The sequence below is a fragment of the Diadema antillarum genome, unplaced genomic scaffold (assembly GCF_040938485.1).
Source record: "Diadema antillarum isolate AM-2024a unplaced genomic scaffold, OU_Dant_1.0 scf00000063, whole genome shotgun sequence".
Taxonomy (NCBI): Eukaryota; Metazoa; Echinodermata; class Echinoidea; order Diadematoida; family Diadematidae; genus Diadema; species Diadema antillarum.
Window position 1 is genome coordinate 2,597,808 of NW_027270952.1, and position 18,002 is coordinate 2,615,809.

The following is an 18,002-nucleotide window of genomic DNA, read 5'->3' on the forward strand; positions in this document are numbered from 1 at the left end:
TCAAGGCTTCGAACGTGCGCGACTTTAGGACCATTTTGTTGTAGCGGGTCACATATGTTCATCAATATTAATCAGGGCTCCATGGAAGACGACTATTTATTGGTGAATGGGCTACCCTGACAAAAGATTAGAAATAAATAAATAAATAAATAAAATAAACGAAAACATGAATGAAGCAGAAGTGAAATTGCCTTTGCACTAAAGATGAAATGTGAATTTGTCATAGTGCAATGTGGTTGAAACAAATTTTAAAGCACACCGTCAACATTGGTCAGATGAAACTCTGCATCTTACCCCCCCCCCCCCCCACCGAAAAAAATAAAATAATGAATCTGAATATAGGCCTAAATGTCCCTACAGTTTCTCAATCATAACAGCTTTTCTTAAATAATTCTGCTACGTACACATCATCCAACCCAAACAGTGTTTTTCACCTATACGTATGCATGCTGAAAATCGCCCCATTTCCAAATATAGAAGCTTTTTGTTACATCATCAACTTCCAGCTGAACAGTATCCATCGCCCCAGCAGAAACTAGAGTAGTGGACCCAGACCCAAATAGCGCTATAATGTGTAAATCCCATAGGGGTACCACAAACCGGGCCTATCCCGACATTTGGTCACTGTTGCAATCCTCAAAACTGACAAAGGAAATTAATTCTAGAATATTTAACACAGTCACAAGAGGAATCCTTACCATGCCAGGCCTCTTTTGATATCAAGATTTTGTATAAAGATACAAACGTGGGATGATGGTGGTGACCTAGCAACAGAACAACAGTTTAATGTTTTATTATGAAAGTCATACTTTTTTTAAGAACAGCGCGACAAAGACGGTTTAAATTAGAATTATGAAGGCCATCATCCGGGTTACTTCATAATTTTGGCATCAAAAGAAAGCTCTTCAGTTGCTCTTCAAATAAAACAATCTAGAAAAAAAAAATACTCTCCTACTTTTGTACTGTAAACTGGACCCCTGCAGCAAACTGATGCCCCGACTCATTCTACAGCACGCATTTGAGTGCGCATCTAGGGTAAAATCCCTAGTATTCGGTCATTTAAGCTTTTCTGCAATATTTTTTGAACTAAAATAATACATTATACATCATATCTACAGCAATGTATGTGAAATATATCAAATTTCTTTAATCTTAATGTTCATTTTGTTAAATATCTCACAGAATATCACAAAATCCAAAAATATATCACCTTGAAAATCCCCCAGAATACGGTCACCGCGATCAGAACTCCGTCATGCGATATGCGCGTTCAAAGTCAATGCGTGTTCAAGGCAACTGAAAAATAAGCCGCACACTAGTCACTACCTTGTTGGCGCATAATTGCATCGGGGACATTGCGGCGCCCATTGGTGACCGAATACTGGGAAATTGGCACTTGCATTCAACCCTTGTACATTGAGTCACTGCATCGGCACATACAGAAATTTTGTTTTTCTTTTGCGTTTTTGAGGATACCATCACACTCTGAGCTTGCGATAAGCAAAAACTCCCGCAAGAGAACGGCGTATTTCTCAATTTTCAGCGCTTTTTCGGCGACCCACACTCTTAAAACTGGGCTTAGTCTGCGCGCGCTTTGGGAAAGGCGTGCCGATTCTGCACTTTTGACGGTGAAATTTGAGATTTTGGATGGATTTTTGGAGGGGACTAAGGGACTTTCACGTTGTGAATGAGTGTGCAAGTACACTGTACATGTGAACTGATGTGATTTGCAGGTGTTGTGACAGTAGAACTTACTGGCTGGTGATTAGTGATATAAGTGACCAAATTCCGGTAGGTGACTGAATACTGGCTATCTTGCAAACCTCAAAAAATGTGCAGCTTGAACTCCCAAGTTTATTGACCCTACCTGCCAAAATATCAAAAAATCTATTATATAAAATCCATAACAATTCCCGCATCACTACCAAAATTTAATCGTTTTTTCCTTGTGACAAGTTGTGTCATTCTCAACCTTTCCTGTAAGTTTCATTCAAATCTGTTCACAACTTTATGAGTTAATTTGCACAAACAGTCCAACTAACCAACCAACAAACAAATGCCAATGAAAACATCACCTTCTTCCTTGGTAGAGGTAAATACAAGTATTTGTAACACACTTTAATACTTAGAAAACTAATATGTTATACATACAAATGTATTTCTAAATGCAGTAGAAACTTTACTTACAACATTACACACACTAACATCACTCAGCATACTCAGGCAAGTCTTGACTAGAGCATGGAGCTACAAACTTGTAGCTCCATGGTAGCTCCATGACTAGAGCTAGTAGAGCACCAACAAGCAGCTAGGTACCGGTATGATGTCAAAAGACAGATAATCAGTCACCCTCATGCAGGGTAAAAGAGGTCTGCTAGACATGCTAGAGGTTTACTAAATTCCTAAATCACAACAAAGGTCAAAGCTACATAGTGAAAGCGTACTAGCGCCCAAAGATTTAACCATCCACTAAGACTGAAGAGCTGATAATCAGGGATTATCTCGTCTAGATTAAGCATCAAGCATCCAACTAGCTTTCAACATTTATTAACAGGGTATAACGGCAACAATCTAACATTAGTTTGATAGACGAATGAAGTTCTGACTAGGCTACCTACCAAAAATTAATTAAAGTATCAGATCACGTTGATGAACAAAGCTCAGTCAAGACAAGGGTTAGTAGAGAAGTCCGGCACATCCCCCTCTCCATGCTTTTACCACAAAATAAAAATCTTGGAGCTCCGACAGCAGGAACATGCAACGACTGTACATCCCACACAGAATTGTGCCAGAATAGCCACTAAAGGAAAGCTGCCTTGCTGGCAGGGGCTGAAGAGCGACAAGCATGACAGGACTTTGTACATGGGCCACCCCAGCCAGCCTGCATGTGACTACCATGTGCCCAGCTGGCAAGCATCCCTCCCTTTCTCTGCATGACATACGTGTAACTGTACATGCAGTACGGGCCTGATATCAAGGTTGGGACATGGCCAATGGGCGGGGAGGCACCCCATTCAAGGGGCCTTGGCCTTTATTGTATGGCAGTCATGCTGCACGGGACAGCAAAGAGTCATAGTCTCCATCCTAGACATGTTTTGCCTGTTTGCTCTGCAGTTAATTGTTTAACATGGTCTTTCTTCTTGATTGTGTGAATCAACAAAATTGTATCTCTGCTTTGGGGTCTATACAAGGCAAAATAAAGACACACAAGTGGAAAACTTACTGAATCATACATTTGACCACTTCACTGCGAATCAACAGTGGAAAAAGAAACCTTCAAAAAAGGTCCGTGTTATGAGACTCTGAGAGTAAAACAAATTTACAAGAATAGATGTAGGCCTACTTTTAATATGTTTTGAGATTAGTAGGTATACAATTTGAAATCACAAATTGTATTGTTGCACATATACATGTAGTACATATGTTCCATGCTTTTGTACTGTAATATTTGGTATGTTTACTTATATTCTGTTATATACATTTCAATAAAAAAATACAGAAGGAAAAAAAAAATGTTCAAAAGAGAATAGGCCCTATCTGCTATTCATTATATACAAACTTACAAACAATCTTCTACTGAAATATCAACTGAAACTACATGTACAAGGCTAATAAGAATTATTGAATCTGGTATTCCAGAGATGAAGAGGTCAGAGTTGCTAGTACTGGGGTTGGTGTACTGTATGCTGCTGCCAAGGGAGCAAAGTGATTGAGGAGGGGTGGGCAGGGCAGTTCCCCCTCCCTCAGTACAGTCAGAGAGCTTTAATACTACTCTAACGTACAAGTGTATTAAACAGTATCATGCCATCTGATGCAAATGTACTAATAACATCTAAGTTCATTCTGATAATGGTCCTAATATTGTCCTAAAATGTGACTTATATTCTTTTGCTTGAGAAAAAGCTTATCAGGTGTACAATGTATGAGCATGAGACAGATTGATGACACAATCTGAGTCTCTAATAAACCTAATTCGTGTGAGAAGTCTGGTATTGTGTGGAATTTGAAAGTCAAAAATGCAAGAAAAAAAGCTGAACAAAAGAAAACTATGTCACTCGTTGGATCACTAAAGTCTACATTGTACGTGTAATCGATAGCTCAGAGATTATTGATTTAAAATTTTAATAGAATTTCACAGACCTTGAAAAAAGCTATTACAATTGTACATGACAATCAACTTCATATACTGAAACAATTTATTAATCTACTACACTTATTGTGAAAGATCATAGAGACATGAGAGCCAATGAGATGGGCCTTGTTTCATCAAAAGATCAAATTGATTATAAATTTCCTTAACACAAAGGCTGCCATAGACTTATGATAGAAATCAACTATATAATCAATTACAACTCTTCATAAAACAGGGCTCTGGAATTATTAAAGAAAGTGAGTAATACATATACATGTACAATGCAAATCAATCCTAGTTCATCAGGATGCAAATCATAAATTGCTAAAGGAATTTATAAATTCCATTTATAAAACCTCACATACAGCTGTACAGCTACGATATAGAAATCCTGGTATATGATGGACAACTGAGATCTTCTTGACATCTGAATACTGTACAAGCTGTTATTTCTGTGAATTTTGCAATCACAGTTGGATCGCAAATTTAGCAACATACGAAAAGGTCTACACATGCTAGAGTAATAGTGCATTCACTTTAGCATCGGCATCAATTCGCGAAAACAACATCTCGCAAAAATGTCTATGACCTCCTCATTTGCAAAAATATTTGTACACAAAAATAACAGCGTATACAGTAAGATACTGACTAGAAGAATCTAAGCTAGTTTCACAGTTCCACTTTGGGCACGAGCAGAAAAAAAGGACATTCGTAACAACAGGGATGTTGGTTTTTTAATTCCCTGGGATAAGCATCTGTGATGTAACGATTATTCATGTAATCTTTATAAATGCTGCTTGCCAGCACATCCCACCTGACAGCAAAAGTGGTACTTGGCAATATCTACAGAAAGAGACTGTTAATATATTTTAAATATGCTTTCACAGGTGTTAATTGATGGATAATTCTGGTCATAATATGGTCTACACAGGTTCATTCTTTGTTTGAACCTAGGACTGATGAATCCAATGAATATTTACGTAAAGTTTATGCATTAAATGTTGCTCCAAAAAAATAGGCGAAGTGCCCCTAACAAGCTGAGAAAAAAGAAAGGTACAAGTAATTCATACCAATGTGCCCATGAGCTAACTCCAAACTGGTTTATTGTAGTCAGTTAGTCAAAATTTTAAAGATAAGGCAATCACATTTCTATAGGAAAAAGCACATGGGGCCCCTATGAATAACTTGCATTTCAAAACTCTTAAAAATAAACAATATGTACATGTGCATGTGTATGAAGCTTACCTGCTGCTGCTGTTGCTGATTCCCAAGCAAGAGGGCTACCAGATTGGTGAGATCACTGGACACACTTATCCCTGGCTGGGATGTTGTCTCTGCCTGCTTCAGCTGGGCAACCTCCTGCAACAAGGTCTCTCGTTGCTGCTGTTGCTCCTGCTGCTGCGGGACAATGCAGACATCTGGCACTTGCTCCACCACAGTCCGCTGCTGTGGTTGCAGAAGTTGCGAAGGTTGCTGTTGCTGTTGCTGTAACTGAAAGGTCAGATTCTGTTGTTGCATGTGAGGGAGTTCCTGCTGATTGGTGCACATCCCTGTCAGCTCTTCCTCACTCATCCCAAGGAGGCGCTCTCCAACGAGGTCTGAGTAATCCGACACATTGAACGTCAAGTCGGAAAAACTCATGTCCTCTGCAAAAGAATGAATGGGAATATCACAAAGTCAATGATTTATGGATGTCACTATCACCATGATCACAGTCTTAGCGGGTCTATAGGTAGTTTTATGCTAGAGTCATACACGGCCAGGTCACAAAACGGGTTTGATCTGGGTGAATATGAGCCGGATTAGTCCCAGAATGGTGGGCAATTTATGCTACTTGTACAGTCACACACGGCCAGATTTCGAAACAGGTCCAGAAGGAATTAAAACCATATCGTCCAGGCTCGAGCCGTAGAGACCCGTATTGACCCGTATTGAACTGCACAAAAATCAGCTTTAAAATCCTCAACTGAATCCCTTTCGACCCCTATCGACCCGTACCGACCCGGATGTAAACCTTGTCATCATCTGTTGCATGAAGGCAATGCGGTATACGGCAAGGGTCCATAGGGTTTTGCGCTGTGGGTTGCAGCGGGTCGATGCAGGTCAATGCGGTTCGACCCGTGTCAATTTGGATATCAATACCGAATTGAAATCCGTGAGAAAATTTTGAACATGACCTAAAAATTTTCCCCGCCGTATCGTAGCCCCTGGAATCCATCAGGAATTGACACGGGTTACGATGCGTGTCAATGTGGGTCTGTACCATGTTTACAGCTCAAACCGGGTCGATACGGTTTTAATTCCTTATGGACCCGCCATCCGGTATGAAATCCGGCCGTGTAAGAAACTGGCATTACAATTGTAAAAACTATCAAGCTCAGGATGTCACTATGTCATGGTGATGCTGCAAGCCACTGCTACATAACATAGAAGTCTATTTCACTTTTAGAAAAGCACACTCGAATCATCAAATTTTTACAAATTGTTGTATTAAGTGTGAAATCAAGATGATCTCTTTGTTTTCACAGGTTAAATACATATCTTTATCGGGTATAATGCACCCAATTTAACACCACTGATACTCTACTGTTTCACTGAATCAACATGGCAATGCAATAACATACAGCATAGATTCTACAGGAGAATGACATGCAAGTACGGGTTGTCCATCATACTTCACAACTTGCAAGAACCTTCAAGGAGTGAAAGAGGCAAATTAAATCATCATCTGTTGCATCTACCTCTAGAGGCAAAGCAGAACAAAGCATAAGACAATACAATGTATACAGATGGATGATAGAGATTGTAGTATTCACTCCCTCCTGCCAGCAATGATTCTCATTAATAGACAATATACCGGATACCAGTAGGGCCTACTGTCTACATGAAATGACTAACAAACTTCTTACACTTCCATGGCCATCTTCATGCTCTAGGGAGAAGACCAACCAGCAAGCCCAAGAGAAACAATGTACATAAGAATGGAGTGAGTGAAGTGTGTCCTCACTCTCGCTGTCCAATCTTAGCACATCCTCAATATCATTTTGAACAGAGATCATCATCCTGATATCAAAACTGCTCACAGTCACTGCAATATGCAATGACGTTCGTCTGTGATCATATTTCATGGCAGATCATTTCTCAGGTGGGATAACAGAGAAGGAGGCATATTAAATGTCAACCAGAGCACATCATTGATCCTTGACCATGAATTAACCACAGATGAGCAGTTGGTCTCTTCATTTTCAGTGGAGTGGCTTGTGGATACCGATTGGTGCCTGACCCAGGACCAACGCTGCCAATGAGCAAGATGTACATACATTGTACATAGATTGATACAATTCCCTCCAAGAAATACTGCAGGCAGACGTGACAAGTGGGTCCCCTAGCTCTGAACACAGATTGATACCGGTATGTCTTTAAGTCTTGGCAGCTATTAAATGATCATCGTTTGATCTGCCAGAGCATTTACTGCTGGTCAGTTCTCAACAGGCATCTGATAAAAGCCCTTGTCCCAGTTTAGAATTTGGCGGTCAGATAAATCCTTCCCAACTACTTGGCAAGAGAGCACGTGCACAAAGCATGTCCCCAGTGCTATTCCCCACATCTTTAAAACACGCTGCCACTTATAGCATACAACTTCATCCAATAATAGGACACCTATTGAACAGCTTCCAGGAATTATAGTCTCACTATGCAGACCCTGTGCTGCATGAAAAACACACTGACTGGAAGCTGTACACAAAGAAAAGTTCCTTGGAGGTCATATGACTAGTGACTACTCTACATAGCCATGACAGACAGGAACAAATGGACTGAAAAGGCAAAAGACAACACACTAATGGAATAAAATCACAATATCTTGCCACTTCATCCCACATTTGTTATTTCCTCAGTGGTTCATCGTGCCTGCTGGCAGTGACACTGATGTCCGACCCTGATCTCTCCTGACTGCTCACATGATATGCATATGACCAGCAAACAATGATTTATGATAGAGGGATGGCTGAGACTGTGGGAAGGGCTGGCAGGACCTGAGAACTCTGTTTGCCTAGGGAGGTTTGCTGGTTCACATGTAGCTTCCCTGATCACCATGGTGTGACCTCTGTGATACTTACATCACCACTCAAACTGGAACTAATGTTGCTATAGATCTCACATCATAACCCTGAGATGCCATGATCTTGACTTTTCTTGACATACATGTAGATAGCCAATGATAGCTTCAAATACACTGCTACAAGTTTACCTATGTATGGTATTTCTGATATCTGGCAAATAACCCACTGTTAGTTCACAGAACCAAGGGAATGTTTTTTGCTAATCATAAATCTATCAACCACCATGGCATTATTTTGCAATATATGAAAATGTGTACGTATCTATGTATGATGTATGTATGCCCTGGGCCCTGTTTTATCAAGATATAATTTATTCTAAATTTCCTTACCTGTTACCACACAGGATGCCATAGACTTGCCATAGAAATCAACTTCATAATCAATTTCAACTCTTCATAAAACAGGGCCCTGATATATGCTGCATTCTTGCTGCTGCATGCACCCCAACATTCTCTTCACGAAAACTGTGACTATCATCCAGAGCTACCAAGTCTCACGCAGAATGCGTGAGACTCAAGCATTTAGGGTCCATCTCACGATCTCACGCATGGCGCCCATTATTCTCACACATCGGGCGATGTCTGCAACTTGGGCCTATAATAATAATGAGCATAGCTCAAAGGATTAAAGTGACAGTTGCAATTGAAGGTATATACCGTAGTTATGGGTAAACTTGGCCGAGAGGGTAAAGTCGGCCCCCAGCGCGCGCAGTACAACTACTTGTAATGCGCGCGCTGGGGGACGACTTTACCCGCTCGGCCGAGTTTACCCATAACTCCAGTATATCCCTTTTGTCTTTCAAAATACGTGAAAAATATAGTCACTCAAGTATGCACCCGATCGCACCATTAAGAGCTAAAAATTGAAAAAGCTCCCTAACGGGCCGTGGGAGGGGGGAAAACCCCTCCCATACCTTCACTCGCGCGCACATTCGCGCGCTAAGATGCCGAGTCATGAAAATTTCACTCATAAAATTTTTTTGAACTTGGCATCCCTGTATCACCATGCTATTAGCGCACACTGGGGTATATTTAAATGCTTTCATTGAGCAGTCTAGCATCAGTTAATTCTTATTCTTTACACCATTGACCACATTTGATGAGAAGAGAAAATCCAAAGCACAAAAATAAAGGAATTGAACATGAAATTCCTTTTGCTTTTTTTTGTTGAAAGAACTTATTTTGTGAAAATAAAGTTCAGTCGAATTGAAGACTTTCAGCACTTTCAGACACACTGAGTTTTTATATCTATATTCGTAAAACATTTTGATATGAGGCAATTTAGATGCAACGTCCTGATGAATAATAATAATATGATGCCAGTGATATCATATGACAGTAATAATAGTGAAAGTTTGATATCAAGAAATATTATCATCATGTATCAGCATTATTACTTGGTGATTCCCTGTACTTATTAACTAGTAGTGCATTCATGTCCTAATGCCCTACATAATATTTAGATATATCATGGACTATGCAGTGTGCTAGACCTTCAGTAGTGCAGTTGTATGAACTTTACTACATTGTGGAGCCTAGTTGCAAGCAGTCTACATGTAGCACAGGCATGGCTTAACTTTTGTTTGTTTTTTATACAAATGGCATTTTTATGCAATGTTGTTTTTACATGTTACTATATTCGCATAAAGTTACATTCCAGTTCAAGAGTGATTTGCGAAATTAAACAAAACAAAACAAAAACAAAAACAAACCAACAGATAAAATTCAGCTGTTACAGTATGTTTAGCACAAGCCAAATGTTAAAGATCCTTCTTGGCTGCTCATAGAACAGATCAGCACAATTGGTGAAAGTGAAAACATGAACTCTCTATAAAGATATATTCTGGTGCTGGTAGGAGGAAGTAACCTTTAAACAACGTGTCGACTTTTCATCACATGACAGTCACATGTTTGCAATCAATGATTTGTACATGTATGTATAAAAACCATGTAAGAATGTTTTTGTTTTGAAACCCACTGTCCCCTCCCCCCCCCCCCCCCTTCAAAATTAACTCAATTATGTGCTCTTTGGCTATTATTGGTATTCAGTCTGTGTACAATGAAGTCTGATCAGGAAACACAGGGGTTTTTCACAAAGCATAAAGATCTACTGTAAAAGTGGAAATATTCATTCAGTGTTGAAATTTTCGTGCATTTCGCGCAACCAGAAACTAGCGCAAAAATAAAAGCACGAGAATATTTTTGCTTGCCATATGTTCCTGTAGTTGATGTCTTGATTCCACGGAATTAAAAACACATAAACTCTTCTTACCCCGCTGAGCGCGAAAAATTAGTCGCGCGAAAATATCCACTTTTACAGTAATATGTAAAAACAGAGTTTGATGATAACTGATATATTTTCCAGTGTCTGCCCCAGAGTTCCGAACACATTGTTCTCATAGCCCAAGGTGGCATATCTCAAGTCTATTATATGCAATTATAAAATGTAATTTAGGGAAAACAATTCCTGAGCCATATGCACATCCTCACAGTGACATTCATCCTGATGCAATATGCTAAAGATTGTTAGGGAAAGGGGTGGGATATGGGCATTGCGTTCAATCTTACAACTCCATCATATAGTGAAAACACAGAGATGATACCTAATTGTACGTGAATTACTTGTAAGTAGAATCTGCAAAACTTACAGAAATCATCTATGAGTAGAATTAAAAATGGCATAAAATATATTAATTGTATGTCATGACAACTTTCTAGGGTTATCACTATATACATGTACAAGTTGTAAGTATTCCTAAAATTAATACTACTTTCTTTGCCTTTTCCCATGGCTTAATCTTACTTAATGCGAGACATAGAAGTCAAGTGAATTATTCATCTAATTAGGGGACTGACTTGTTTTATAAGGTTGGCATTACCATAAAGACTGCTATCCCTCTACACTCCATGTCTGACCATGTGCTGAAATGCCAATTTTTCTGTATGATGCCCATTACTGTATATTCATCATTGGCCCAATTTTAAATGTACATACTCTTATCAACATGATCTGAACAATGATGATAATAATAATAATAAAAATAACAATAATGATAATAATAATAACAATAATAATAATACAAAGTAATTTCGACATGTAGTTTTTCAGATGTCTGTAATTTCTCCCACATATTTCTCAGAGTTTATTTTACGTTATGAATGCCGTAAAAATGCAAAGAAACTTAATCTTCATGAATATTTTACACTAAATATCCTGGAAAAGAGGCTAGTTATTTGTCGTTTTAATATACCCTAATGAAAAGTTTAGATTTCCACGGATTTCCAACTAAATTCTATAACCACCACATTCCTTGATGTCTCAGCTTTAAGCTGATACCAAATTTGGCTGCCACCTTTTGCCACTTTTTGTGTTAGAGCCGATTTTCCGCGACACATTACATCTATTTTTGACCTTGCAGTCGCATAGGAATGCTGCTATATCATACGGGGCCGCATGAGGGCGGCATTTTTTTTTTTTAATCATTTTTTTCTCGCACATTAAAGGCACAAAAACATGAATAACACTGAATAAGAGGTAAACAGAGTTATAAAATACATGTATAGGGCTAGTCCGGTACCTAAAAGAACCCTCTTCTGAAGACAAAAGAGTACATAATTGCACATAGCCAAGGCCATAGCCATATTGTCCATAATTGTCACAGCCACTACTGTAAACATAGCTACTCCCTCTGCGATATATGTTATGGACACCTAATACTTCGATCCTACTCTTGATTCATGCAGATAGAACGTTATACACTAAAACACAGAGATTTTATTCTCATCGGTTACTCGTTGGAAGCCAAGTCTGTTGCTTTCCGGCCGCTCACCAAAGTGTATATAGGATCGCAGTTTGTGAATCCGATTGCAGGTCAATGTCAGACATTGCTCGCGTGATCCTCATCGGACGATCTTGCCTCATTGGATCATGCCTGACATGTCTTACATTGACCTGATAGGCGACCAATACAAGTCGGATTCATCAGACTGTGATCCCATACACTTTGTGGGTTGTCGGAAGCAAACAACTTTGCTTCTGACGACTGATGAGAAAAAAATCATAGTGGAACGTGAATGAATTTATAATTTCATGTGATAGTGATTCCGATAAATTTTTCATGCAAAAAATCTTTTATTTTAGCTTTTCCAAGAAACTTTCCAACACGGCAAAATCATTCTTAGTTGCCAAGTCATAACCTTTCATTTTCCTGATTAGTGACTTCACAATTTTTTATCTTTCCAGTAAAATTAGACAAAATGGTTTTGGCGCTTGTATGAATTGATATGGCATAGGCCTCAGGTTATAATTACGAAGTAGAGAGATAAGAACTATATCGGAGATTGATTTTATATCGCACATGTATGTCCTGCTAGAATAAAGTGAATAAATTCACCCAAAAGTACAGCGTACATCATAAACTTATATTCTAACTAGTTTACACGGATAACAGTATCATTTTGCAGTAAATTTTACGTGTGTAATATGGAACTTTCAGCATAAATTTGATTCTTTTAACGAAACCTGAATGTCTATACACTTTCTGTGACATGTAAGCATCGTGTATTCAATGGTAGTATGCTAAGCAGTGTCAGTGAATGTGAAAAGATAAATCAATCTTTAAAGAAAAAAAGAAATAATAGCCTAAGATTTGCATTGCTTTATTCGTCATTTACAGACAGATTTTTGGTAGCCAATGAAAAAACAGCATCACAGTGACGTCATATGAGTTTGAAATTATGTTCAATCAATTCTACGTCCCCAATTACCCCTAAACACCAAATTTGGGTAAAAAGAAACCATGGAATATAATTTTGGCGCACTTTGAGCTCATTCTGGCCCACTGTGAATCGGCGTATGCGCCTCGTCTGGTCGGGCTAGGTCTAGGATATTCTGAGAAATGTACAAGACTTCCTTGTATACAAATCAAATGAACAGTATATAAAAATCAAATATATTCAGTTGTTGTTGTTGTTGTTGTTTTGTGTTTAGTATAGTGGCGTCTTCCATTCTCTTCAGAATATTTACGCCAAACACTCGTCTATAAATTTCTTTTCCTTTTATCATTTTTTTTTCAAAAAAAAATTTTTTGTAATGAGTATCCTTGGTCAGCTGTCGGTACGTCTATTTGCCTGCTTAAAATATAGGCAGCCTAAAATATATCTTCTGGCCAATCCGGCTCATTGTCTCGAGCAGACTTCTCAGCCGTTATCAACGGCCTTAGGCCCCTCCGATGGGCGATATCAGTCCGGGAAACCCGCTCATGAGGACCGCTCCCGCGTATGAGGACTGCCCTGCCTCATGAGGACCCCGGGGTTCCTCATACTGACCCCGGGGGGAAGTCCTCACGGGGACCCCTACTCACTTCTTTTTCATCTCACATCTGACGTATAAATTGTCGCAAGTTTGCACGGTGACTTTTTGTTACACACACATGTCCACTATCCATGATGAAAAGAAGAAAAAAACCTGTCTGTTTTTTTCTTCAAAAATCAAGTTTTAATCAACCGATGCAGAGCGCCCATCTAAACACGGGCGCCAACGTTTTCGCACAATGCCAGACTGCCGCACCTAGCGGCCTGATCCGTCTAAATATTTTCGGTGCTTTTTTCTGCGGCTCGCACATCTCCGCATGCAAATCAGCCTCATGAAGCTGAAGTCCGACATCTTTTCACACAAATTCGCAACGAGAAAAATGAAATCAGTACTAACCTGATCTTGTACATATATTCCGAATTACTATTCCACCAGGGTTCGAAATTGGCGATGGTCCGCTGGCCATTGGCCACCCAAAATAACGTCGGACTAGCCAAAAATCATAAATTCTGAAGTTACTTGTCCGTCTGGCTAGCCAAAATATTGCTTTAGTGTCAAAATTGATTCTAAGTAGTCCGCCTGGCTAGTTAAAAAAAAAGTTAAGTGCGACCCCTGTTCCACACTGATAGAGTAGGTGGGTACTCCAGTTTGTTAGCAAACTAATCACTTTGTAGGTATGACGAGTTCACTTCCTTCGTCAATTCCGCACCGTCCACTAATTTTTGTCAGTTTTGGCGCTTTCCTGGAATCATCCCGCGGTGCGACGTCACATCACATCACACATCCAGCACATCCAGACAGCGCGCAAGCTGAGAGATTTTCAGAGCGAACTTGCGCGCTGTCTGTATGTGCTAATGGGGATGCGTGATGTAATGTGACGTCTCTCTCTCGTCGCGGGATTCCAGAAAAAGCGCCCAAAGTTTAGCGGACGGCGGAATTGACGAAGAAAGTGAACCCATCATACCTACAAAGTGATTAGTTTGCTAATAAACTGGAGTACTCACCTACCTTATCAGTGTGGAATAGTAATTTGGAATATATTCACAAGATCAGGTTAGTACTGATTTCATTTTTCTTGTTACGAATTTGTGTAAAAAGTTGTCAGACTTCAGCTTCACGAGGCTGATTCGCGCGCGGAGATGTGCGAGCCGCAGAAAAAAGCACCGAAAATATTTAGACGAATCAGGCCGCTAGGTGCGGCAGTCTGGCATTGTGCGAACACGCTGGCGCCCGTGTTTTGATGGGCGCTCTGCATCGGTTGATTAAAACTCGATTTTTGAAGAAAAAAACAGACAGGATTTTTTCTTCTTTTCATCATAGATAGTGGACAGGTGTGTGTAACAAAAAATCACTGTGCAAAGTTGCGACAATTTATACGTCAGATGTGAGATGAAAAAGAAGTGAATAGGGGTCCTCGTGAGGACTTCCCCCCGGGGTCAGTATGAGGAACCCCGGGGTCCTCATGAGGCGGGGGCAGTCCTCATACGCGGGAGCGGTCCTCATGAGCGGGTTTCCCGGACTGATATGCAGGCAGTATGGTAGGTGTTCAACACACCGACCGGGTCTATATCGACCGACCGCGTACTATAATGGCATTGCGCGTACAGAAAGAAAATGTACGCATGGGACTACGCGCAACGGTGTTCGATTCTTCACTGGGCTACGCTACCGAGTAAAAATGAGGTGAAAACAAATAAATTACCGAAATTTAGCAAAATCGAATAAGATTTATCGTGTAACTACATATAACTAGGCCTACCTTTGCTGACTCGTTGTTAGATGTAGAGTATCCTTCCGTAATAAATTTGACGATTTTGACCGCAAAATTGTCACCGCCGCTTGTACGATCATATGATCGTGCACACACGTACACATACACATTGACATAATTATCTTGTCGCCCGCTACGACCGTACGAGTGGAAGCAGAAACGAGATGTGAATGTGAAAAAACAAACCGACTCATCTAATTTATTTCAATTACGATGAAAAGTTTCCTAATGAAAATCAATTCAAATTCATCAAACAGTCCTTCAAAAGTAACATCGAAGGATTCAAAATATATTCAAATATTATTGGGGAAAAAATGACGGCTAGAAAAAAACAGCGGCCTGTCGAAAAAACGCATTTAAGTGCCCTTTATACGTATTGTCAGGGTGGTCGGTTGAAATGAGCAGGGCAACTGAGTGCGGAAAAAATGAGACCCCACGCGTTCGAAGCCGCCATCTAGAGCGCGTACCTCAGATCGCATTTTCAGTGCGCGCTTGTGAATCCGGAGTATTTTCTCCACACGTGAGTAAAATTTCAGGCAAATTGTGAGATTTTTCACGTTTCTATTGATAGAAAAACGTTAGGTGGCCGGTATTATGAACACCCAACCATACTCATGGTCCGATGCTTACCAGCACAGCCACAGGTTCACCTCAATTGGTCCGATTCAGAGCCAATTAAAACAAACAAGCAATATTGATAAAATACAAATATATATAATAATCACATATACATTTTTAGTAAAGTAAGCAATCTCTGGGCTGTGATATTAGAACTACTAGTGATATTAGAACGACTATAGTCTATTTTCCAACCGGCAAAACTTGTTGACTACACGACCATATTTTGTTGCACTTGCGCCGAAATAAGTATCTGGGACTGTGATAATTCTACGAAACTATTTTGTGTATTATTTCTCACCATCTTGAAGATCTAAGTCATCGAGAAAATTCTCGTCCTCTTCTTTCTTGACAGATATCAAATGTGGATCAGAATTCATAACCGAATCCGGTGAAAATAACCAATGAGTTTGATCGCCCATTTTCGAATCATTTCTCAGCGATTCACTAGCATAATCCCCGTAAGTAAACACGGTAACAAAATAATCGCGATCGTCGTTCCACACCATGCATACAGTACTATGCAATGCTAGGCAAGTGACGTGCCATGCGAGAAAAACCGTGTGACTGTAAACAGGCCCCTGATTGGTCCAAAATACATCGTGCCACGCTACCTCTTAGTCTACAATCGCAGTTTTTCAGGTTAGTGTAATTCGGCGCTCAACCGCCTTCCTTTTATGAATAGCATAAAAGCTCAAAAAGTTGATAATAACATACAAAATTTAATTCCTGGCCATAAATATTCAATCTAATGACTGTTAGATAGAAGCTGTAGAAGTAAAAAAAAAGTAAGAGCACGATGTGGAAAATTTATACCATATAACTGGACTGAAGGTAGAGACTATGTTTCAAGAAAACGATCCCCTTATGCATATGTATAACTTCCCGCTGACGCAATGTCAACTCTTCTTCTACGAAGTTTTGCGATTGTATGTACTTGGACAGCGATGTAGAATAACAATGGTAAACGTGAACATAAAATATGAAATATAACATGAAAGATACACAAACAGCAAGTGCATTATGTGAGCAACAAAATCTTCAATAGTTTATGAAATAAAAAGAGAACTAAAACGTGCTTAAAAATGCATTTGTTGGGGATGTTTTAGTTCACAAGGCCAATAGAAGTGAGCAATATATTATGGATATTGCTCTCATTTATTCATCCATTTATTCATTTGTTTTTCATCTCCAACATAGCATGTAAATACGATTTTTCCAGAAGATATAAGCTCATAAATTGACGTTTCAATATCTAAGTGAAATTTATCATATACCACTTATAAGAAAGGTAAAAAGAAAAACTACAAAAACATGCTGAAAATATGCTTTATTGTAGAGATGGGGAGGAATGCTAAAAAGCAGTGCTTGTAAGGTATACATCCCTCTAACACAGTAAAATAATTATAGGGCCTACTTAGTTAACCTGGTATTTTTACACATGAAAAGTGAAATTGCAAAGATAGACCTAACTATCCCTAAACAAACACCAGTGCCTAGACAAATCCCGACACTAAGACGTTATCATGCAGAAAAGAAAATATGAAAAAACATGGAAAAGAAAACATTGAAATATATCAAGTTTCAAGTTTCAAGTTTATTTAACCAATTCATTAAACATTTGACATTTTACAAAAGGATACAGCATTAAGAATAATGAATGGTTTGGGACCCCAAAAGAAGCAGAGCTTGTAAAAAGGGGTCCCGGATAAACATATAAAACAAAGCAAAACATACTAAAGTTTTAAACATATTAACAAGAAGTATGATAGTAACATATTTACATAGGACAGATGCAACACAAGCACACACACACACACGCGCGCACACACACACATTCAATCACACAAACACGTGTCACAAAAACTCTCATGCACATACATATAATTTACATGAAATTGCAGAAAGATACTTTCTATTTTACTATACTTTTAAATTCAGCTTCCCTGATCATTCTTGTTTTACAAATTTCCCTCAAGATAAATGCGACATGTACGTTTAAAGTTGGAATATATGAAATATATGTATTATGATGTAATAATATTTA

The 18,002-nt window shown here is 39.1% G+C and overlaps 1 protein-coding gene across 1 annotated transcript in view; it reads right to left on the reverse strand.

The window, feature by feature from the left end:
* Positions 1-16,464, reverse strand: part of LOC139716290 (sterol regulatory element-binding protein 1-like) — a 31,614-nt gene extending 15,150 nt beyond the window's left edge. The window contains 2 exon segments of the mRNA XM_071627855.1: positions 5,378-5,778; positions 16,257-16,464. Of these exon segments, the coding sequence (XP_071483956.1) occupies positions 5,378-5,778; positions 16,257-16,464 (609 nt within the window).
* Between the last annotated feature and the right edge of the window lie 1,538 nt (positions 16,465-18,002).